This window comes from Lathamus discolor, chromosome 19, assembly GCF_037157495.1.
Source record: "Lathamus discolor isolate bLatDis1 chromosome 19, bLatDis1.hap1, whole genome shotgun sequence".
Taxonomy (NCBI): domain Eukaryota; kingdom Metazoa; phylum Chordata; class Aves; order Psittaciformes; family Psittacidae; genus Lathamus; species Lathamus discolor.
Window position 1 is genome coordinate 2,243,435 of NC_088902.1, and position 23,733 is coordinate 2,267,167.

General features: G+C 60.1%; 1 protein-coding gene across 7 annotated transcripts in view; it reads right to left on the reverse strand.

The window, feature by feature from the left end:
- The window catches only part of ATP2B4 (ATPase plasma membrane Ca2+ transporting 4), a 44,232-nt gene extending 20,754 nt beyond the window's left edge, over window positions 1-23,478 (reverse strand). For 6 of the 7 annotated variants that reach the window (XM_065698795.1, XM_065698794.1, XM_065698796.1 and 3 more), the window contains exons 1-6: window positions 23,329-23,478; window positions 5,546-5,976; window positions 2,347-2,544; window positions 1,332-1,589; window positions 465-590; window positions 247-372 (exon numbers count right to left, since the gene is read on the reverse strand). In XM_065698795.1, the coding sequence (XP_065554867.1) occupies window positions 247-372; window positions 465-590; window positions 1,332-1,589; window positions 2,347-2,544; window positions 5,546-5,741 (904 nt within the window). In that variant the 5' untranslated portion in view covers window positions 5,742-5,976; window positions 23,329-23,478. Of the gene's footprint in view, window positions 1-246; window positions 373-464; window positions 591-1,331; window positions 1,590-2,346; window positions 2,545-5,545; window positions 5,977-19,319; window positions 19,526-23,328 lie in introns of those variants that run through there. The other variant, XM_065698792.1, reaches the window with a different exon arrangement.
- Between the last annotated feature and the right edge of the window lie 255 nt (window positions 23,479-23,733).

Below are 23,733 nucleotides of genomic sequence, written 5' to 3' on the forward strand. Positions count from 1 at the left end.
AGGAGAGACAGCTGGAGCCGTGTCCAAAGGAGCCAAGAGCCAAGGTCTGGGTGCTCGGAAGCTTTCCTCAGGGAGCAGGGAGGGATCTCCCCCCGCACCTCCAGAGCTCACTGTACCTGCCTGGGCCATGGGCACTAACACGCACCCCACACAGGTGGGGGCAGCCTGACACACAGCAGTGGATGCTTCCCAGGAAAGGGAGAAAGGCAGAAGGAGGGAAAAGGCAGCTTCAATGGATCTCCTTACCTTTCTTCACCTTCTTCTCCTCATCTCCTTCTCCTGCACCCAGAAGAGTGAAGATGATTCCTGTCTGGGAGTTGATACCCACGGCAGTCACCACCATCCTGCCAGAGCCCTCCATCACATGGGTACCTGGCACAGAAGGGAGGCCACGGTGAGACAGGACACCAGCACCACATCCCATCTCCTCCCCAGCCCAGCACAAACCCCTCACAGCTCCTCACCTGAGAGCAGCATGGGGTCTTTTTCCAGGGATTTCTTGACTTGGTCTGACTCCCCCGTCAGGGAGCTCTCATCTATTTTCAGGTCATTGCCCTGGATCAGGATCCCATCCGCTGGCAAGAGATCACCTAGGACAGAAGCAGAGAGGGGGTCAGCACAGCTCACCCTGCCCACCCCAGTGTGGGAAGGATGCTCTGTGTATCAGCAAAAGGACTCAGAATTCAATCTCAGATTGAATCTAGAGAGGGGAGAAGCAGCAGATGGGTATTCTAAGACAGATGGCTATTATAAGATGATATCCAGTAGGTCCAAAATCTTCCCTGATGTAGGAAAGCATTTGTTGGGAGGACTTCTGTTCAATCAGTGTTTCTCCCGTCTGGTTTGACTGAGTCAACAGCCCAAAGCCTCCCAATACACCCAAACTGGTACACATTACACCAGCCAAGGAAGGCAAAAGGGAAAAGCTCTGTGTGAAAACGAAGACTGTGTTGGACCAATCTTCCTGCCAGGAGCTGCATGGGATGAGCATTCCCCCGGTAAACAAGGAGCAGGACCTAGTTTAGCCCAAGGGCTACATCTCCTTCCTAAGGAATGGTTCACCAGCAAGGACAGGAATCCCTTCTGAGTCCAACAGGTCACACTAAAGCAACCCAAGGTTGTGTGCAGAGCCTGGCTGAGCTCCAGCAAGGCGAGCAAAGCTCCATCACCTCCCCAGGAGCGTCTCCCATTGCTCCTGGCCGTGGGATGCTGCAGAATAGAACCACTGGAGGAGGCACCGCTTCCCCTCAAGGCAAAAGGGCTGGCAAAGCAGAGAGGAGGAAGCCCCAGGCTCCGAAGCAGAGGGGCAGCCCCCGGGCATCCCCACTCACCGTACTTAATCTGTGCGATGTCTCCCACCACGATCTCTGCCACCGGGATCTGGATCACCTGCCCCTTGCGAATGACCGTGAACTTCTGCTCCTGCTCGATGCGGCTCTGGAGGCCCCGGAACTGCTTCTCCTTGCTCCAGTCATTGAAAGCGGTCACCAGCACCACGATGATGACGGAGAACAGGATCGCTGCCCCCTCGATCCAGCCGGCCTGCGACTCGCCCTCGTCCTCCACGCCACCCGCAGACTGGCCACACACTGCAGGCGGAGGAGAAGCCCTGTTAGTACCCGCTCCCCACTGAGTTAACACATGAATAGAGACAGTTACTCCTCCCTGAGCTGCTCCAAGGGCTTCCCCTGCTCCCAGCTGAGGGATTTTACATCCCTGGAGGCATTTGATTCCTTTCAGTTTTCTCCTCTTCTTTCTACTCCTCATTTTTGGCAGAGGTTGGGCTGAAAGAGCCAGGACAACCGGCTTCCATTCCCAGCTGGAGCACCCAGGCCTCCCTCTGCTCCCTGACCCTTGAGTGAGTCATCATCTCCCTGCACCTCCAGATCCCTGCTCCTGCTTGGCTCCTCCAGCACCAGGAAGGAGAAACTTATCCAACACCATTGCCCAACCACATGTGGGGTGTCGCAGCTGGAGCTACCAGGGGACAGCCAGCGTGGTCCCTCCACGTCCAAAGCAAAAGAGAAGCCCCATGGATGTGGGAAGCCACCAGACCAGATGGGCTCTTGCTCTTTCAGCATCTTCTGGGAGAGCAGCAAGGAATAGCTCTGAGCTGTGCCATGGTGCTGGCTGTGCCCAGACACATCCATCAATGCAGGTGGCCTGGATGGGACCATGCCAAGGATCCCAAGGATGAGCAGAAGTAGCTCCCAGCTCCATCTGCACTACAGTGACTCACATGGTGGCCTTCCAGAAACAGCATCCATCCCAAAGCCCTGCTCCTGCACGGGAGTTGAAGCAGGTCCCCCACCAGTCCCACCACCATCACCAGCACAGGGGACTCACGTTCATTGTCACCACCGGGCGGGTGGTAGAAGGACAGCCCCAAGGAGACTATGGCTGCGATTTCCAAGATGATGAGCGTGACATCCTGGAGCGCTTCCCACACTAACTGCAGGAACGTCTTGGCCTTTTTGGGAGGAATGAAGTTCTGCCCGAAGACCTGCCGCCTCTTCTCCAGGTCGGTCGGGTTCCCAGACAAGCCTGGAGAGGGGAGAGATGGAGATGGGAACAAACCCCCCCCTGCAAGGAGCAGCTCCCTGCCTGCACGGGGGCATGGGGAGCAGGCAGAGGGGATGCAGAGCTTGGCTCCTGTCCCCCCATGGGGCATGGAGCACACAGAGACCGGGGCGGGCAGGATGAGCCGCCTCTCCCCGGTGCTGCAGCCGCACCAAGAGCCCGAGTGCCAGTTAATGCCAGTTGGCATTGCCCGGCTTGTTTACGGGCGGCATCAAATTAGCCGTAAATCTGGCACGGCGAGCGGCGCTCGGAGCCGCCGGAGCCACCTGATCCCTCTTCTCCTGCCAGCTCCGAGCAGCCACCGCTCCAGAGACCGGCCCGGCACAGCGGGAGAGTCTCCGAGCTCATCCCAGCCCCATGGACATGGGAAAGGGGGGCAAAAGGGGGGCAAAGCAGCCTTCACTCTTTTCCTGCCAGCTCCAAGGAGCAGCCACTCTGGGGACTGACCTGATGCAATGGGAGAGTCTCTGAGCTCAGCCAAGCACTATGGACATGGTCCAAGAGGGGGGCAAAAAGGGGGGCACAGGAGCTTTCCCATCCCAGGGCATGGACCAGCAATTGGAGACAGTTTGTCCTGGTCATCCGCTGCATTTAAAAGCCATTAAAAAGCCGATGGGGTCCCAGGTGAGAACAGCCCCCCCCTTGCCCAGCACCACCTTAACCAAGCCCTGCACCAAGCCCCCCCAGCCCTCTCCACCTTAAGATGGCCCATGGGGCTGCTGCCAGCTCCCGAGATGCACCGGGCAGGCGGCCACAAGACGGGCCCTGGATGCATCCCTGTGCCTGGAGCAGCCTGGCAGCGATGCCCTCCCGGGAGGACCAATTCCTCTTGCTTGGGACAAAGCCATCCCATCCAGAAGGAAGCATCGGGATGAATCCCTTTCCTCTTCCATGCACCCCTCTATCTGCTGCGACTACACCCTGGCTGCAGGGAGGGGATGCACTGGAGCAGTGCCCAGTCCCCACCCAGCCGTGACGAGGCAGCAGGATCCTGGGATCTCCCAGCCCCGATTCCCACCCATCCCAATGTCTGCAGCGGGATGGATGGAAAATGTGGCTAACTGCTGTGGGTTGACTCATGCCGGGGCTGGGGAGACACTGCATGTGTCAGGCACACACATGCTCCCGCACGAGGATGCGGGATGCTGCTACAGGGCATGGAAGGCTGCACACGTGGCTCCTTCCAAAGCCTATGTCCCATCCATGGGCATGACCCCAGAGCTCAAATAACCTCCTGGGGTAATCTGGGAGGTGTTGGGGTTTCCAGTTCACCTATTGCAAAGAGCAGATGCCATGGGCACCATGGCCCCCGGTTGCCAGCAAATCCCTCCCAACCGGGGCCACTGCTGGGGCGGGGGGGCCCGGTTACTGGGGAGGCGGATGGGAAGCTTTGGATGGAGGCCACAAGGGACAGCAGGAGAACACCCCCCTGCATCAGAGACCCTGCAGGCTGGGAAAGCTGCTTTTGGGTGGCAAAACCTTCACCCTTCACTGGCACAGGGTGCCCAGGGAAGCTGTGGCTGCCCCATCCCTGGCAGTGCTCAAGGCCAGGTTGGACACAGGGGCTTGGAGCAAGCTGCTCCAGTGGAAGGGGTCCCTGCCTGTGGGACTGGATGAGCTCTAAGGTCCCTTCCAATCCAATCCAAACCATTCCATGGTTCTCTGATTCTATGACTTCCCAGGGGGAATTCACACACAGATCCCACACCGCATATGCCAAGATGTGGCTGGTGTTCCCCACATTCCATATCTTCCTCTAAACCCCAGCTGGGGCATCCCACCTGCACACACACCCCAAGCTCTCCAGATGCCACTCCCTATCTCCCCAGGGATCCATCGAGGCACAGCTGCAGCTTCCAACCTTGCTGGGGTTTCCCTGGGTGTCACACCACAGAAACACAGCTGGAGCCGAACACATCGCTCCAATGGGATCAGACGGAGGTGACCCAGGCCAAAAAATCCCCTCCTAAAAATCCCAGCTTACAGGAAATCACCTTCCGTTGCTCTCAGGGCTCAACAGGACGGCGTTTGGGACACACAGCAAAGCTCCAGAGGCAGGGATGCGCTGGGGGCACCGCACACAGCGACACCCATCAGTGCCTGGAAGCAGCGCCCGGATCCAGGAGCAGCCCTGCCACAGGGCCATGGCCGAGCCTTTTGGGTCCTCTCCCTTCCCTCCCCTGTCCTCCCAATCCCAAGGATCCCGCTCCCACTTTGGCAAGGCCAAGCACATTGTTTTGTGACCTGGACTTGGTATTTCCACCGGGACTCCCCCCCCCTTCTCTAATGACATCCCGATATTGTCTCTCCTTCCCGGTCCCGCTCACAGCTGGGAAACACGCTAATCCCCAGCTTACAGCACTAAGAATAACACCGAGTTCTCAGCTCCGAGGCACAGCCACAGCCCCCAGCCCACACAGCACCCTGGGGCCGCATCCTGTTTCCAAGCCCAGGTAAGCAGGGGCTCTCTCCCCCTCTTCTGATGCCAAGGAAGGGGTGCAAAGACACCCACAGCCACCCAGTGCCTGCCCTTGCTCACTGGTAAGGGACGATGGGATCCACACAGCCCTTCCTACATTCACACTCTCCTTCACCCCCACCACACACAGCCCTCCGTTAGCACTAAGTCATTATACAGGGGAAGGGCTGGTACTGACCTGGGGGGCAGCAGCAGAGAGGAGCTCCCACACATCCCTCTTGTGCCCCATCAGCTCCTCACCCCTGCCTGCATCCCACCTCTGCCCCATGCTCCCAGGGGATGCAGGGCTCCAGGCTACGCCTCAGGGGATCCCTAGGGAAGATGCTTCTGTTCTTTTACCTCCTTCTCTACTTTAAGTGGTCATTCCATTCAGATGCAGGGAGCCACCTCCCGCAAGGCTCGGGATGGGACCACGCTGTTTGAGCCACCAGCTCCATCCCAGAGGCACGCAAGCAAGTGGTCCCCTGGCACAGGGCAGCCACTTACCTTCAACCGGCGACGTCTTCAACCTCTTGCAGACGTTCTGCACACTGCCATAGGAGTCATTGAGCCGGGCGACCGCCTCGGCGCTCCTCAGCTCCATGAGGTTCCTGAGCTCCACCATGGAGCAACCAAAGTCCCCCTCATGGTTGCCTTCAGCAACCGAGTTCCCGGGGTGGTGGTCGGCCACGTTGTTCGTCATCTTGCGGCTGGTGGCTCCTGCAGCACCTTCCTTCGAGGCTCTGTTGAGGGGATGCTCGGGATGACCCCTTCCCTGGGGGCTGCCCGGGTGAAGCGGGTGCCTCTATCCGAGCCCAACTTCTCCGGATAAAGGTGTAAACAGGATGTGCATGTTACCGCGGAGGCGACCTTAGCAACGACCAGCGTGCATCTCCTGCAGAAGGAGGAGGGCTCCCTGGATACCACAGCAACTGGAGCTGCAAAAACAATGATGGGAAACAAAAATATCAGCATTGGAAGGCCTCCTCATAAACACACGGGATGGAGCGGTACCCAAGGACGGGCACCCACCAGGAGGAACGTGGTTTAGAGGCACCTTTACGCTCATCCAGCCCCGGGGGTCACCATAGAACCTGGATGAGCAGGAGCTGGGCTGGGAGAGAGCCGGGATAGGCTCGGCATGGGCTGTGTGGGGTGTTTGAGTGCAGGGAAAACCATCGGCAGCGCGGGGGCCGGGCAGGAAGAGCTCCCAGGTGGTTCTTCACTCAAGCCCGGCCGCCCGGCACACAGAAAGGCTCCCATTCACCGGGGGTTAAAAATACACCTCGGCAGTGGAAAACAGCTGCTTCCTGCATGGGCTGCTGGCCCGGGAGCACCGGATCACCGCAGTGCTGGCAGGTAGGAGAGAGCATCCCGAGAGACGGCATCGACAGGATGGGGCTCGCAGCACCCAGACCTTCCATCAGTGGAATCATTCGGCAGGAAGCTGGGAAGCTGCTAACACCTGCTGGGTTAATGGTGGGACCCAATGGTTTTATGGGGTCTTTTCCATAAAGGGTTTTACGATAGGAATTTTAGGATGTGGAGATGTTGGAGCGAGGGCAGAGGAGGCCATGGAGATGCTGCGAGGGCTGGAGCAGCTCTGCTCTGGAGCCAGGCTCAGAGAGCTGGGCTGGGGCAGCCTGGAGAAGAGAAGGCTCCTGAAGGGGAGACCTGAGAGCAGCTCCAGTGCCTAAAGGGGCTGCAGGGAACCTGGAGAGGGGCTTGGGACAAGGGCCTGTAGGGACAGGCCAAGGGGAATGGCTTGAACCTGCCCGAGGGGAGACTGAGCTGAGCTCTTAGGCAGAAGCTCTTCCCTGTGAGGGTGCTGAGGCGCTGGCACAGGGTGCCCAGAGAAGCTGTGGCTGCCCCATCCCTGGCAGTGCTCAAGGCCAGGTTGGACACAGGGGGCTCGGAGCAAGCTGCTCCAGTGGAAGGGGTCCACTTGGAGGGGGGAGCTGCTTTGGTCAGAGGGGGAAAGAAAAGGCTTTCTCTGACACAAGCTCAGATGGCAGCAGGGATGCTCCCAGGCACCTCTGCAGCACTACAGAGGCAAAGACCCTGCAAGGGAGGCTCTTTATGGAGAGAAAATGAAACCTTTCCTAGAGCGATATAAATGAACAACAAAAGGGGAACGGTCACTGAGGCAGCATCAGCACTGAGGCAGGATGAGACGCAACAGAGCAAGCGGACAGAGAGGATGGGAAGGAGGAGGGAAAACGTCTGTTGCTGCTTCCCAGGAGCACAGGGGATGCGCCAGCCATCCCAAACTCACCAGACAAGCACCAGACCATCATGGGACCATCCCTACAGCACCCTGCAACAAATGCCTCCAATTGCAGCCCTGATCACACCAGCTTGGCACCCCCCTCCCTGCACACCCTGGTCCCTGGGAGCTCCAACCCCACCAGCAGCACCCAGGGCGGCTCTTGGTGTTATCAGGAGGCAACAGGCACCAACGGAACCTCAGGGACATCACTGCAGGAGGGCCCTGTCCACTAACTGCAGGCAGCAGAGGGATGGCGAGCACAGGGACATCCTCCCCTCAGTGCACTGCAGCTCCTGGGGCACCCAAACGTGCACTCTTGGCCAGAGCATCCCTGCTGCCCCATAAAGCAGAGCTCACCAGCATCCCCGACCATGCCCACCCCAGTCATCCTCATGGAGCTGAGCTCATCTATGTTTTAGAGGCATGAAGCTGCTGGCAGCGGGGGGCAGGAGATGACAGGTCCAATTAAAGAGACTCCTGCTGATTAAGAGTAAAAAGCTAATTCCCCCCACCTCAACACGCTCATTTTCCCCCTCTTTCATAGCAACCAAGAACTTCTGATGAGAGCTGAGAGGCTAAGACAGTTAATTAACACCGTACAGCCTAGTCCATAATTACCCCTGGAGGAGCTGAGGGGCACCGGCCATCACCAGCCCATGCCCAGCCCCTCCAGCAGTGCCAGCCCCAGGGGCTTGCTCTAATGACAGGAGGGACCATGGTGGAGGAAAGCTCCTGTTGCCTGCTCTGAGCATCCTCCTCCAGCCCCGTTTGGGGTCAGAGCATCAACCTGCTCCTGATCCACAGGGCAGGCTGGAAGCGTCCATCCCAGGCAATCAGGGCGCTGCACTCAGCCCTCCCTAACAGCCAACGCTCCAACGAGCTCCTAATGACTCCAGCAGCATCCAGCAACCTGGCCCCAACTCCAGTAACTCATTCCCAGAGCCCCCAGGCACTGGAGAGGCAGAAGGGTCCCCTCTGAGGGTCCCCTGACTGCCCTGTGTGGGAATGGCTGCATGGGACCCCCAAGTGATGCATTATCACCCCCCAAAGAGCATCCCTGAGCAGGACAAGGGTGGCTGCAGACCAGGAGCAGTTTGGAGGCAGCAGCATGAAGGACACGGATGCTTCTGATCAATGGGCCGGGGCAGGAGCAGGAACGCTCCGGGAAGGAGCAGCGGCTGGCGAGGAGCGGAGCCGATGTGGTGCTGCAGACAAACCTGCCCGGAATAATAAACAGCCACATTAGACCTTGTCCTGGCTGGGAACGCGGCCACGGGCTGGCACCGGAGCCGCCCTCGGAGCAGGACGCAAGGAGGAAGCACAAAGGAGAGGAAAGCGTGATGCTCGGAGGGACATGGGGTACCTAAACCATGCCACGTGTGACACCTTCAGCCATGCCAGGCTGCGTAGTACAGCCCATGGCGGGTGGCACAGCCCATGGCACCAGCACCCAGCACCCACCAGGCTGTAGATGCTGCCTGAGCACTGGGGCCGGTAGGAAAGGGCACGCATCCTCGTGGCTCAGCACACTCGGACCCACGGTGAACACCATCCTGCCCACCCCAGCACAGCACCAGCGATGGAGCAAGCCCTGAGCAAGCTCTGCTGGGTTTTACACCCATGGAGGAGAGGGAAATTCACACCTCAGCTCCTCCTGCATCTCGCTCCAGCCTGGACATCTCCCACCATCCAGGGCAGAAAGCACCGTGCTGAGGAAGAGCAACAGCAGCCACCACATCCCCTGCGCAGAGCCACAAATCCCACCCGCTCGCCAGGCAGGATCAGGCCCATTGAGCAACACTCAGGCCGTGTGGAGCACAGTTTATCCCATTCCTCAAGCATGTGCCTGGCTGCAGCAGTACAAGAGGCCACCCCATTCACTATCCGTCACTCCCGGCCCCTCAGCAGCACCCACCAGGGCTCATCTCCTCTCCCACTTCAGGGATGGGGCATTGGAAACGCTGGGCTGCTGTAGGTTGCCATGGTAAACTCGATGTAAAGCTGTCAGGGATGCAGCTCATGTTGCCAAGCAGAGAGGGGAAAAATAACACCCAAACCCCCAAAATTCCCCATTCCTGGCCTGGGTTTAAGATCTTTCCCTTTGGAAATGGAAAGCTCCAACGGAGAGGCTGTGCTTCCACCAGTGCTCGCTCGCATCCAAGGAGGAGGCGCAGGACCACGGATGCCAGAGCAGGTCGTGGGGTGGGAACCTGCACCTTCCACACTGACACCATGGAGCGGGGCCGTGCCCCAAGCAGGGGAGGGTGGAAGAGGCAAAGCCAGGCTGGAACACCCCAAACAGAGCACTCAGAGCATCCTGCACCAGCAGCACCAGGGAGCCGGATCTGAGCCCCTTCTCCCTGCAACACAAGCATCCTCCTCCTGTGCTCCTTCCTGCAGGCCCTGGGTACCGAGACCAGAGACCAGACATGGCCCAGCCCCGGGCAGGCACCTGCATCACCTACAGGACCCTACCTCCTGCAGCATCCGCTTCCTCCATCCCAGCGCTGGCCTGGGGCTGCCCCAGGGGCATTTCCCTTCGCAATGGGGCCACCCCAGCACCCACCAGTGGGGAAACCCCCCCAGTGACACCAACCATAGGATGCTCCATGGGTGCGGGAGAACCTTGGGATGGGGGAGACCCCAGTGACAGCAACACCCTAGGATCCCAGACTGGTTTGAGATGGAAGGGACCTTAAAGCTCCTCCAGCTCCAACCCCTGCCACGGGCAGGGACCCCTTCCACTGGAGCAGCTTGCTCCAAGCCCCTGTGTCCAACCTGGCCTTGAGCCCTGCCAGGGATGGGGCAGCCACAGCTTCTCTGGGCATCTCCCTTCCATTCTCTGAGCAATCCTTGCAGTGAAGGGGAAGAATCTCTCAGCCTTCACCTTCCAAGACTGGGGGGGACTAAACACGCACTGGAGGTGGTAAAGGAACCGGAAACACCCAGGAAGCGCTGGTGGCGAGCCAGGGGTAACCAAGTCACAGAGCACAGCGCAGGGCTGATGCTGCACCCACAAACACCAACCCCAGTGCAAACCTGCTGCAGGGCCAGGAGCAGCGCAAGGCTGCTCCCACTCTAACCCAAGGGGAAAGGCAACATCACCTCCTCCTGCATCTGTATGGGGGATGAACCCACCATCCCCTCGGGCACAATCGTGAGTCCCAATCCCCAGCTGAGTCCTACGCACCCTCAGCGAGTGGGGACACACAGAGCCCACCCCATTCCTGCAGGCAATGGGTGATGCCATCACACACAGTGGCAGGCTTGGAGCTGCTGGCCCCGATGGCACCGTCACCACAATGCACAGAGCTGGAGGTCTCCTACACCTTGTGCCGAGGAACACGCTTCCTGCAGATGGGAGCGAACACCAGGGCTGCGTGGCACAAAGAGACATGGGCAAGGGGACGAATCAGCCCTCATGTCCCCAGGAAGCCGTCACCTCGCTGGGATGGGTTTGGTTGTCACCAAGCATGAACACCAGCACTAGGGTGACAGGGTAAGAGAGCTGCGGGGCTCAGCCTGGAGAAGAGAAGGCTCTGGGGAGACCTTAGGGCAGAACCTGCTCTAGTGGAAGGTGCCCCTGCCCATGGCAGGGGTTGGAACTGGAGGAGCTTTAAGTTCCCTTCCAACCCAAACCATTGCGTGATTCTGTGGATGAGGAAGAAACCAGAGCATCACCCTGCCCAAGCAGCACTACACCATCCTCCTCTGTCACCAAGGTCTGGGGACCAAAAGGCAGCTCTGAGCCATGCACTGGGGACCAAGGCTTTGTGGAAAGCACCAGTAAAAGGCAAGCAAAGGCGACCTTCTCCGAGAGAGCATCCCTCCTTGCAGGCCACTCCGCAGGGAACACGAGCAGCTGCCATCAGCCCACTAATTACAGCTCCATTTTCCCTGGTATTTAACGAAGGTAGGAAAACTGTTGGGGCAGCAATTAGCTGTTGTGAGAGGCAGGGAAGGGGCTGGAGGCAGGAGAACACAGGGCAAGCTGCAGGGGCACGGAGCATGCAGCGCTCCATGACGCGGTCCCCCAAAACCCACTGCATCCCAATGCATCTTTTAGCATCCACATGGAAAAGCCACCAGCTGCCAGAGCCTTGGTGGGTGCCGGGGGCTCAGGAATCTGCCCTCAGCCTTGGGGCTTCCCTGAGCCAGAGGCTGCAGCAGCCCAGGAATTCCAGGGAGGTGGAAAAAGAAAGGCAAAGGAGGGAGTCTCCAGGCAAGCTGTCAAGGGGAATGTTTCCATCTAAGGCCTTGGTATTTCTCTCGCGGCGCCTGCACTAAATCAGCCCCGCTCCTCTCATTATCCTTTTGTGCTTTACAAGGTAGCACAGGCGGTGGAGGAATGCAGCAGCACACAGAGAGCAAACCCCAACCAGCACATACCTGCTGCCCTCCATCCCTTGGAGGGGCAAAGCATCCCCACTGCGCAGCACCAGGGGCTGCGACGGACCCTGGTACCAGGCTTCATTCATCCCTTCTCCCTCTCACAGCACCGCGAAACAGGCTCCTCACACCCCAGCCGGGAGCACGGGGGGTACCGGGCAATGAGGCATCACATTGGGCAACTCTTTCACTCTTTCCTTTCCCTTCAATGTGTTTTGCAATGCCCCACTGCGGAGGTGTGCAGGGCAAGGAGCTCCCACCAGCTTCCCCCATGGAACACATCAGCCCCACCACAGACACGTCCTTGGCTTGTCTTTGTGCTGGGTTTACAACCTAGAGCAAGTGAGCAAGACCAAAGGAACAGAGGGAACGGGTTGGGATTTAGGCAACTTCAAGGCTGCAGAGCAGGACTTGATGATAGGATAGATAGGGATGATGATAGATAAGGCAGCAAACCAGGCCTGGGACTCCGCCTCTCAAACTCCTCTTGCAGCACCACTGACCTAATGGGTGTTGAGCAACCGTCACATCCCAGCCCCACGCTCCGACCAACCTGCATCCTCCCAGTTCATGGCACACCCGGATGCTCGCTGGTCTCAGCACCCTGCTGCAGGAGGGGGATGACGCCGATGATCCCTTGGGATGGGCAGTTGGGATCCCATCCCCCTGCAGATGCTCCATCCGCACGCAGCTTCTCCTGGCTCCCACCATCAGATGGGGCAGCCCAGCACCGGATGCAGATGCTCTCCAACGGGACTCATGTCCCCACGCATCCCTCCTCCTTACACACATGGGGCAGCACCGCACTGAGCACAGCATCAGCGCTCTGCCAGCCCTGAGCAGGGAGGAGATCCCGGCAATCCCAACTCCCACCTTTCTCCATCCTGTTCAGCTTGAACCCCAGTGAAAACCAGCAGGCAAGAACCGACCCAGAGAGCACCAGGAGCCTCCCCAGCAAACAGCACCCAGGCAGGACGCATGGGTACAGGGGTATTTATAGCAGTATTACACAGGGACAGGGGATTCCTACCCCAAAGATCCCCGGGGGCTTAAAATAGGCCCAGTCACTTCCTCCCAGCAGCAGCTCAGAGGAGCATCAGCTTCTGGAAGCTGGAGGAGAGGCTGAGCCCTTGGGTCTTCGGGCACCCCAAGACACCTGGAGGAGCACAGCACCAACCTCAATGGGAGCACTGCAATGAGCTGCTCCTGCCTAGCTTGGTAGAGAGGAAAAACCCCAATGCAGAACCCCAAACAGCAGCAATAACGATGAAATACCCTCTTGTTCCAACAGGGAAACTGAGGCAGGGGGAGCAGAGCTTGTTTGACACCCCATGGACCATGAGTGGCTTAGCACAGCGGTGAGCAGGGGTCCCCCAAAGCTGGGATGCTCTACAGGGGAACCCCATGGAGTTCAGCCACCCCATAGCAGCCAGCACAGGGTTGACCAGCTCAGATCCCAACCATGAGGACAAGGCAAAGGGCTGGGGACGGAAGCATCCCTCCAGCCGCCCTCATCACACAAGGAAGGGGGACGGGATGGGTGCCCCCAGATCCAGCACCCACAGCTCCCAACCAACCCAGCTCCAAGGGCTCCCTCGCAGTCCTGCTCTGGATCACATCCCGGATGGATGGCGTGCTGGGCACTGGATAACTTCCCCCATGATCCCGGCTAGGAGGTATCCATGGCGCTGGACCGCAAATCCATGCTTTCCCATTCAAAAGTCCAAGCAGAGAGGGGAATTCCAGGGGAAGGGGATGAATCAGTGACCGGGGAGGGGAGGGTTGTGGGCACCCTCCCTGCTCCAAAGGGTTAAGGAATAGAGCCGGGAAAAGCGTGTCTGCGATAGGAAAAACACACGAGCTCCCAGGGAGAGCGCGCCGGCTGCTCCCGTTTCCCTTCCCGACATGCCCCGCTCCTGGGAAAGTGTAGGCTGTTTTCCATATATAACTGCAAACTGTTCCATGCAGTAAGAAGTCTAATTAAAGGGAGGGAGGGAGAGCGGGAGAGACGCAGAAGGACCGAAAGGCAGTATTTATCCGAGGGAAGGAAGCCTGCATCCCGGGCACCAAATTAGACCCTTGCAAAGCAAAAGCCCCGCGGTATCATCGGGAGATCAAATCCGGGCCGAGCACAAGAGGGAAATCACAGCCTGGAAAAATCCGTACCAATAAGTAAGAGGAAAGAGCCAGATGGGCCAGGAGAGCACGGGGAGGGGCAGGGGAAGGAAGGAGAAGCTCATCCCAGGCAGTTGCCGGGATAAGGCAGAGCGGTGCAGGAGGGCAAAAGCACCCATCCCACATCAGCACACGTGTCCTGTGCCTGGAGACCTGGTTACTGATGTCAACAGCAGGGATCTGCTTGAGAAACGGGTACCAAAGTGAAGCTGCACACACAAGGTGTGAAATGCCAAGGAGGAGAACAGGAGCCAGCAGGCGAAGGGACACCCATCCCACTCAGCCGCTCCAGCGCTGGCTCTCCCACCCATCCACGGCTGCATCCCACTGCATGGATGCTTTGGGGGATACCCAGGAGGGGACGTGCCCAGGTGGATGGGGAGCACACGCACCGGATCCGCTCGTCAAAGCCTCTTTGTTAGAGCTGCGCTTCCCAGAAGTGCCAGCCACAGCCCCAAGGTAATCCAGAGCCAGCCAACACATTCCCGGTGTTATCCAGCCCTCTGCCTCCGCAAGGTGTCAATGCATTTTAACACTGCTCCCCTGTTTAATTAAGTGCCAATACATTTAAAGGTCGCCCTATGGAGGCTGAGCCCTGGCCAAGAGGTGTTTGCTGCAGTGCTCCGTGCCGACAACACCAGCATCCTCATGGACACTGCACATCCGCTCCCAACGACTGGGGACAATGCCCACTGCACCCCCAAAACAGGACCCAACCCAACGCTATGGATGCGGCTATGGAGCCGTGCTGTGCTGGGCACCGTCATTCCCAGCATCGCCATTGCAGCCCTGTCCCACCTCCATGCAGGCACACACCCTTGTGCCGCAGGCACCCAGCGCCATCCTGACCTGCCACCCTGTTTATGCAGCGTCTCCAACCCCACGCACTCCCTCCCGGCTTCAGGCAACGCCCCAGAGGCTCCCAACTGCGCCAGGAACCCTGGAAAACTGGGATATCCCTTTCCTCAAGTGCCAGCGCTGGTGACGTTCCCACCTCCTGCATCCCTCCGAGTGGGATGGTGCCTCCTACCCCTTCCAGCTCATCCTTTGTGCCCATAAATCCCACCTCACCCTGCTGGGAGAGGACAGCCTGGAGGCTGTGCCCCTCTAAAACATCCCCCCTGAGGTCGAACCTGTGACGATGCCGAGATCCCCAAGCTTGGATTGAGCCCGGCTTCAAGCAGAATCCCTTCCTTAAGAGCTGGGACAAGGACACCCCAACTGCACGGTGCGGCTCAGAGCCCAGCAATGCCCCCGCTAGCACAGAGCCAGGCCCACAGCTTCCGAGCGATAGGAGCAAAGCAGCCCTGCACGGCATAGGCCGGGGTCACCCGAGGTGAGAGCCGGCCACCGGCTACCGCGCTGGATCCGGAGCTGTGCAAAGCTTTCCACAGCCCCTGGCCAGCACTTGGAGGGGTGGGTATCCAAGCCCCAGCGCTAATCTGGGGATAAATGGCAGCTTTAGCAGCGATAGGGCAGAGATTACTGCTGCAATCCGGGTGTTAGGGGCGCTGTGCTGGCAGCCAGCAGCGCGGGGAGGGATGGAGCAAGGCGATCCGCAGGGAATACAGCGAGCGGCTCACACCACAGCCAGCACAGGGATGGTGCCAGGGTAGAGGAGGCAGCCGCGCTGCCTGCAATGAGCCTGCATCCCCTTGTGGGATCCATCATCATCCTCCCCCATCGGCCTCTTGCACCATCCTCTGACCCCAGGCAGGGGCAGAGCGAGTGCTTTCAGTCCCTGCAGTACAAGAGCAATGGAACGCAGCAACCAAGTCTCACTGCCAGGGAAGCCTGCTCGGATCAGGGTCCCCCAGCACCAGCCGGGGTCCCCCAGCACCACGTACACCACACACTGGGGAGGCCCCTCCATTCCCTGCTCTTCTGGGTCCCTTCTCAGCAATGCTCTGCCCAAAGCCATCACCTCAATGAGCTGGAGCCGGTCTGTGCAGGCAGCTGCGTGTGGGGGGAGCGGGAGGAGGAAGGGAGGATCCCTCATTGTCCTTTCCAAAGGGAAAAGGGACAGTCCCGCGAACAGCAGTGCCCGGCAGGGCAGGAAACACCTCCAGCCTCCTCGCTGCAGGCTGCATGTGCCCATGGAGAGCAGAGGACACCTGCACACAGCACAGGTCTCCCCCCGCCCCGGTGCTGCAGCAGCACAAACTGCAGCATCCTGCAAGGATTTGATGCATTTCACGTTCAACTGCAGGAGGGAGAGGATCCCCCGGCTGCTGCCCTGCAGAGAAACACCCAGATGCTAAAGGGAAGGGAAGGAGGAAGAGGAAGGGCCATTCCCAGGTAAAGGAGGGGCGGGATGCCCAAGCTGCCACCCAGCCAGGCGAGACCAGGCGCACGGAAGATGAGCACAGCCACAGAGAGGAGGCACAGACAGGGAGAGATGGAAAGAGTGGGAAAAACAGCGCCAAGAAGGGAAGCAATGAATGGAAAGAGATGAAAGGCAGCGGGGTCAGGAGTTAGCACAACAGGGTTTAAAGGCGGATATGGAGCCGGAGCACGCTGCGGAAGGATTTTGGCCCACAAGAGCATGGCCCATGGCTGCATTGAGGGGCCCTTGAGCATCCAACTGGGTACCCAGAGAGCCACCCCCAAAACAGGCACCTACAGAGCAACATCAGCTCCCTGACCCACGGCTCCAGCAGGCAAAGCAGCCGCCTCCCCCCAAGGAGCTACCACCCCATCGGCTGCATTTGGTACCCAGCACGCGCCAAGGAATTCAAACCGCCCCTGGGAAGAGCAGCCCATGGGTTTAATACTCCATGGAGCAGCCATGCGGGAGGCACCCAGGGATGCAGCGTACCCCGGGGATGCTGAAGCAGGTAGCGGGATGAGGATATGCAGCTGGTTGTGCCCCCATGGGGAGGTGAACGGGTCTTGGCTGCTTGCTTCCTCCTTTCCCCATGAGGAAAAGGCTTGGGAAACACCCCCAGGTACTCCCTGAAGCTCTCCAAGAGGAATCACCGCCTGGACACACTGAGCTGTTCTGGTCCTTCCCTTCATGTGCTTTGGACAGTCCCTTTGGGGGCAGGCTCCGGAGCAATTCGTCACTTGGGAAATAACACCACTGGAGGCCTCCTCCCTCAAATAAACCTCAAAAAACATCATTGAGACAAGCTTCATTTGGACAACTAAAAATAGGCAGCACCAGTCACACTGGAAAATGCAGGCTGGGCAGCTTCACACTGTCACAGCTCTATGGGACACTGCCTGTAGGAAGGGTCCCCCCACCTGCAGATGTGTCCCTGGGTGATGAGCGCAGCCCTGCTCCTACAAGGAACAAGTGATCACCAAAAGACCCTTCCTGGATGCTCGGATGGGAGCTGTGGGTCCCTGCGCTTTCCCAAGCAGGATGCGGTGACTCAGAGCCACGTCCGCACCGGGACACCCCGGAATGATCCAGCCACGCTCCCAGCTTCTCCACAGCCAAGCCAAGCTTCTGGTCCCAGCTCCCTGCAGCTGATTCACCCCGCGCTTCCTTCCCCCAGCATCCCCAGGCACTCGCAGCCCGGCCTCGCTGCCAGCTCTGCCCGCACACGGGATAAGCCCCCGGCACTGAGTAATGCGGAGAGGTGGGATGGTGCTGAGCTCCCTCCCTGCGCTCCAGCAGCGGCGCCGGCACAAGGGATGCGACCCTCCCAAGGCACAATTCAAACCTTGCTACAGCCCCATGGCAAACCCCACCGGCAACTTGGGCTCCTCCACTGCCAGCCTGGTGGTACCAGATGCCAGCATCAGCCACAGGCCCAGCCTGCCCTTGATCCATAGAACCGTGGAATGGTTGGGGTTGGAAGGGACCTTAAAGCCCATCCAGCTCCAACCCCTGCCACGGGCAGGGACCCCTTCCACTGGAGCAGCTTGCTCCAAGCCCCTGTGTCCAACCTGGCCTTGAGCACTGCCAGGGATGGGGCAGCCACAGCTTCTCTGGGCACCCTGTGCCAGCGCCTCAGCACCCTCACAGGGAAGAGCTTCTGCCTAAGAGCTCAGCTCAGTCTCCCCTCGGGCAGGTTCAAGCCATTCCCCTTGGCCTGTCCCTACAGGCCCTTGTCCCAAGCCCCTCTCCAGGTTTCCTGCAGCCCCTTTAGGCACTGGAGCTGCTCTAAGCTCTCCCCTGATGTCTCTCTGCAAACCCCTTCCTCCCTCCAGCCAACCTCTCCCTTCCCCATAGGCAGCACTAATATTTAACCAGGTTCCTTCCCACTGGAGCACAAGCTCCTTCCCAGGCTGGGTCACCCCAGGGCTGCCTCCATCCCAGAGGCCACACCGGATCCCTGCTCTCAGCTCAGCCACGTGCCCACGGGGCTGCCCCTCCAGAGCAGGCTGGGAATGCCGGGGAAGCTCGGCACCACGCGCTGCCGGCTGGCAGCTGCAGCGGGATGGCACGGCAGGGCTCGCATGCAGCCGGCACCGCCGCGGCTCTGCCCAGGTGCCACGCTCATGGGAGCATCACGCAGCGAACACCCGAATGCCACAGCCGGAGCCTTTGCTCTCCCATAGGGCAGCGATGAGCTGGGAGGGGGGGGTTAACCCTGCAGAAAGGGGGTGAGGTGGGAAGATGCTCGAGGACCGAGCCATCTTCTCCCTCCTCCTCATGCCCCTCGGCTGCCTGCAGCAGCAACAGCCTCGGAGCTGCAAGTGACAAAGCAGCTTTCCCACCAGCACTCGCACAGCATCGCGCAGCCAAGTGCTCCAGCAACCCCGGGGTTACTTTCAAGTAGCTGGTGATAAGGTGGGAAGAGATGAAGAAGAGCTGGCGCACCGCGATGCCGTGCCACTGGACCCCGGCGAGGGTTGAAGCACAGCGAGATGGAGCAGCAGCATCTCCAAGAGTGAGAAAAGCCAAGGGCACACCATGGGGCTGCTCAGGGCTATCAGCACCCTGTGGGCCAGCGAGGGCTGGGGAAGGAACAGTAAAGCTCTATCTGCTGCAGCAGGGTCCTGAATTAGCATCTCGAGAGACCAGGCTGAAACTCAGACACCTTCTGTCCGAAACACGAGCCTGGACCTGAAAATCCCATCACTGGATCCGATGCTCAAAGAGCAAAGGGCACGGCCAGCCCCAGGCAGGCCCTGACACCACGGGGCAGGGCTGGTCCCCTGCACCCCCCCGCCCCGGGCAGAGGCAGCTCCAGGAGGGCCAGAAGCTTATTTTTAGCCTGGGGAAGGCAGGATCCCGGGAGCAGCGATCCCGGCTCTTGCCCTTGGCGCAGGGCGCGCTGCTCCTGCCACTGCTGCAGCGAGCGCCTCGGGCCTCAGTGACTGCCCCCCCCGCCCCGGCTCCGCAGCGCTGGAGTCAGCCCCCGGCTGGCATCGCCAACCGGCCCGGTCCCTGCTCTGCCCAAGGAGGAGGATGCTGGGATCAGCCCAGGAGCCTGAAGGATCCGGATTATTTACGGCTCCGGAGCGGACCGCGGCGAGTTCGGCAGCGCTGACCTTTCCGTGCCGGAGACAAAGAGGAGATGCCAAGAGCCTTGGAGGAGTCACCGGATCCGTGTCGGGGGGCTCTCCCGTGCCAGCCGGGAAGGAGCAAGAGGCCGGAGCCACGCAGGGGGCTCGGGAGCTGGCGGGGGGCACGGAAAGCCAAGCGCGCTGGGATCCCAGCCTGGGAAAAGGAGGGATCGGATTCCTCCCTCCCCGTCCCCACCGGACAAACTCTTCCGGGTAGGGACTCCTACGCGCCGCGCTCTGCCCAGGCACGGCAGCAGCTCCCGCAGCAGCACGAAAACACGGGAATACGGCATAAAACAGGCGGAAAAGGGGCGATGGAGCCCGGCCCCTGCAGCCGCAGCAGCGCCCGGCTCCTCTGGCTGCCGTCGCCGCGGCTCAGCCCAGCTGCCGACTCATCCCTGCCATGGAAGCGGAGAAGGAAAAGTTTCCCCGTCAGCAGAAAACAGGGACAAGTGGCCAAGGCTTGGCTCCTGCCGCCCTGCTGAGGAGTCCCCGTAGTGGGGAGCAGCGCGGCCCCATGGGCTCCCCCATGGACCCTCGCCAGTGCAAAGAGCCAGCCCTTGTCACTGCCCAGCGGGGTGATCCTCCCCATGCCCATTCCCTTGTTCCGAAGCGAGTTAGTGACAGGATTTAGGGAGAGGACCACAAGCAGGGCCACTGTCAGCGATGCGCAGTGTCCCCTCGGTCCATACAGTGTTTAGGATGATGCCACGATGGAGAAGCACCCAGCATCCACGTTGGACAGGGCTTGGAGCAAGCTGCTCCAGTGGAAGGTGTCCCTGCCCGTGGCAGGGGGTTGCAACTGGATGAGCTTTAAGCTCCCTTCATCCCGAACCATTCCATGATGCTACAATCCCACGTTACCACCGTCCCCACATCCCTCACCCTCCTGCCCAGGTGGTGCAGGTAGAGGGATGCTCCCAGCCAGGACTCCCGCATCCCTTGGGGCACACCGCTGTGCATCAGCTCCCCGCGTTTAAACCCAAGACCCCTCCCAGAAGCTCACAAATCCAGGAGGACACGGAACTCATGGGTTACTCACAGAGAGCTCTCCCAGGATCTACATTGCTTAATTACTACTTTTAAAGAGTCACCATCCAGGGGGGTGACACACCAGCGCTCCGCACGTCTCAGGCATCTGCTTTCTTCCTTTCTCTATCCAGGGTGAGCTTGCCTGGGACTCTTCCCCCCCCCCCCAATTCCTCTTTCTAATGAACAAATAGAGGGGCAGGTTTTATAAGTCCATGGAAACTCTATTATCCCTCTGCATTAAAGCCAAAAGCAAGTAATTAAAACATCAAAGTCAGATGTTTTCATTAGCTCGGCCTCGCAAAGTGCTGGCAGGAGGTGGCAGGAACGTGGCTCCTGTGGCCGGCTGCACCCAGGGACCCCGAGGCTGGACCCGCAGTCCAAAACACGGTCCCTGTCCCAGTGTCACTGGGAAACCCAGTGGGAAGCTCTGCGCTGTCACCTGCCTGTCCCTCTCCTCCATCCCATCCGTGCTCAGTGCTGGAGGCCTCTGCATGCCCTGGTTTTGAGAGCAGGAAGGCACCAACCACCCTCTCCCTATCCCTCAGGAGCATCTCCATCACCAGCAACGCAGGACGGGTCCTTATCCCCCCCCCGACCCAGGCACAGCATGAAGGCAAGAGTGATGGGCTCATATTCTCAGCTCACTCGCAGATCTATTTCCTCCTCTGCACACCACATCTCCTCACATACAGAATCATGATGGAGAGGACATCTCTGCCTCCATCCATCCTGATCAAGAGAGCTCCAGGCAGCCCACACGCATCACACAGCATCCCTCACCCTGCCTGGATCCGCTCCCAGATGCCCCCAGCGCAACACAGGAGCTGGGGAACACCAAGGAGGTGGTACCCATTTGTGCTGCAGCAGCCATCTCCCCCACCCCATAGCCACGGCCACTCTGAGCTGCTCCACAAGCCTGGTCCCTGCCACAGAGCAGCAGCAAAGAGGCATCGGCAGCAAGTCCCCACTGCAGAGCTGCTGCTCAGCACCAGGCTCCTTCCAGCGCTGCTGCAACAGGCACAAGCGACCACTGCGGGCAAGCCCTGCTCGTGGCCTAACAGCGAGGGAAAAACAACAGGAAAAGGTGGAAAACAATCCCAAAGAGCCCAATAGAGGAGCAGGAAGCAGGCAGGGAAACCGCAGCCCCTGCAAGGTGCAGGCAGGGAAGGAAGGAGCAGGCTCATGTCCCTGCACAGGCAGCCGGGGAAGGCCTTGGGGAAGACGAGGGAACTCCAGGCACAGCTCCACCCCGGTGCTTCTGCTGCAGAGCAACAGTGGAGAGGAGCAGCGGGGCCCTCCCTGCCCAAGGACCCGGGGGCGGGGGGGGCTCCAGCACGGCACATCCCAAGCTCCTTGCTCACAAGGCTCCGTGATGCTCCAGCCAAAGAGATCCCGACCAGGCACAGAGCGCGCCGCGAGAGCCGGATCCACAGCAGGGAATTCCCTCCGTCACCGGCTCAACCGACAACACCCAACAACACCCTGCACCCCCTCAAGCCTGTACCTGCAGCGCTCGCCCCACCTCGCCTGCAGCTACAGAGCCCAGGCTCTGCAGAGGACCCTGCACATCACCCACGGCGCTGCCACCAGCGAGGGTGCGACAAGGATGGAGCCCGCACCCCGAGGGGCAAGGGCAAGGACAAGGAATGGGGAAGCTCTGCCTCAACGCCCTGGGTGCTTCCCAGCTCCATTTGCAGCTCAGCACCAACACCACCATCCCGGGCATCCCTTGGGCCGTGCCGGTGCGGCACCCGCCTTGGCACGGGGCACAGAATCCACATCTCCGGGTGAACGGCTCCCAACGGGCTTTAGGGAATCAAAGGGGTTGGGAGGCCTCCAAGAGCACCACGAAGGCTCTCTCCATCCAGCCCCTTCCCTACCTGCGGGCACCTCCAGCCCCCTTGATCCCAAGGGTGGGATTTCCTTGGGGGGTGACCCAGGCGGACACACGCATGGAGCAGGGAAGGGAAGCCCGTGCTGCTGCGAGGTGGGGCTGGCGGGGACGTCAGCTCCTCTTGCTCATGATTAAATAATGTGGGTGCGTTTGAGCGCTCAAGGAAGCGAAAGATTCGAGGGCACAAACCCGCCTGCCCTTATTCGGGGTTGGGGGGGCACCCCCTTTGCACCCCACCTCGGGCACAAACAGGCTGCGCTGGTTTGAGCTCTGCAATCCAAGCCCCCACCCAAGCCCAGGTCTCCAGAGATAAGAGCACAATAACCTATTGTCCCTCCTCCATTCCTTCCCCTCGCCACATCTCCACTCCCCTCCGGCCAGGCAGGGAAGGGAACACCCAAAACATCACCCCCCACCCCAGGGTGCTCTTTGGACCCGGAGCGATGCTCCGAGGCTTGGGATGCAGGCAAAGGATAAAGGGGGTGCGGAGGAAGGCTCCTGCCTGCCGGCCATGTGGGCAGGGTTCGCCTTTAGCTCTTGATTTCCCTTTTCCTCCCCTTTTTTTCCCCTCCCCTTTACTCCTCCTGGTCCCTATCAGCCGGGTGGGTGCAGGCAAAGTGTGTGTGTGGGGGAAACCACAGGCAAACACCACTCACCCCCCCCCCCCAACCTCCTTCGTGCCCCATGGATGCGGAAAGACCCCCACACACCCCCTTCTGTTGCCGCAACCCCCCACCGCCTTTCCCTATGGGAATTATGGAGCCATCAACCCCACATCACCGCATCCCCCCCCTGCCCCAATTCCATCCAGTACCACGCTGCCCCCCCCCCACCATCAAAGGGCAGGCAACAAGTTGAATGGAGCTTACACCACCCTATATGCTAAAAGAGTGGGGGGGGGTCCGAAGGCGTGATTCCCACTGGGAAGCAACGGGATGGGGGAAAGCAACGTACCCATCGCCCCACCCGCGGCGGGGGCCCCCGCCGCGGGTGGGGCGATGGGCACGTTGCTTTCCCCCTCCCTAAAACACCCTAAAACCACCCGAAATCACCCCAAAACCCACTCACCTCGATCCCTGCGGTGCCCGATTGGCAACGGAGCCCCTTCGGCTGGCCATAGGAAGAAGGGAACGGGAAAAGGGGGGGGGATATAAAGGGAACGGACCCGGAGCTAGCGGGAGAAAATGCTTGTCATGGCAACCCGTGCCGAGCCGAGCCGAGAAGGGCTCGCCCCAGCCCGCCGGAGGAGGGGCTCTCTTAAGGTGGCGGCCCGCCCCGTCGGGCCGCTTTAAGGGGGAAGGAAGGGGATGGTGTAATCCTATGGGAGAGTGGGGATATCCCCCCCCTCCCAAGGCAAGCACCGTATACACCCCCCCCGCAGCCCCCCCAAGTAATGTAGGGACCCCCGAGCAATGGGGGACCCCGTCTTTGGCAGCATGGAGACACCCCCCCCCCTTAGTGGGCACCTCCAAG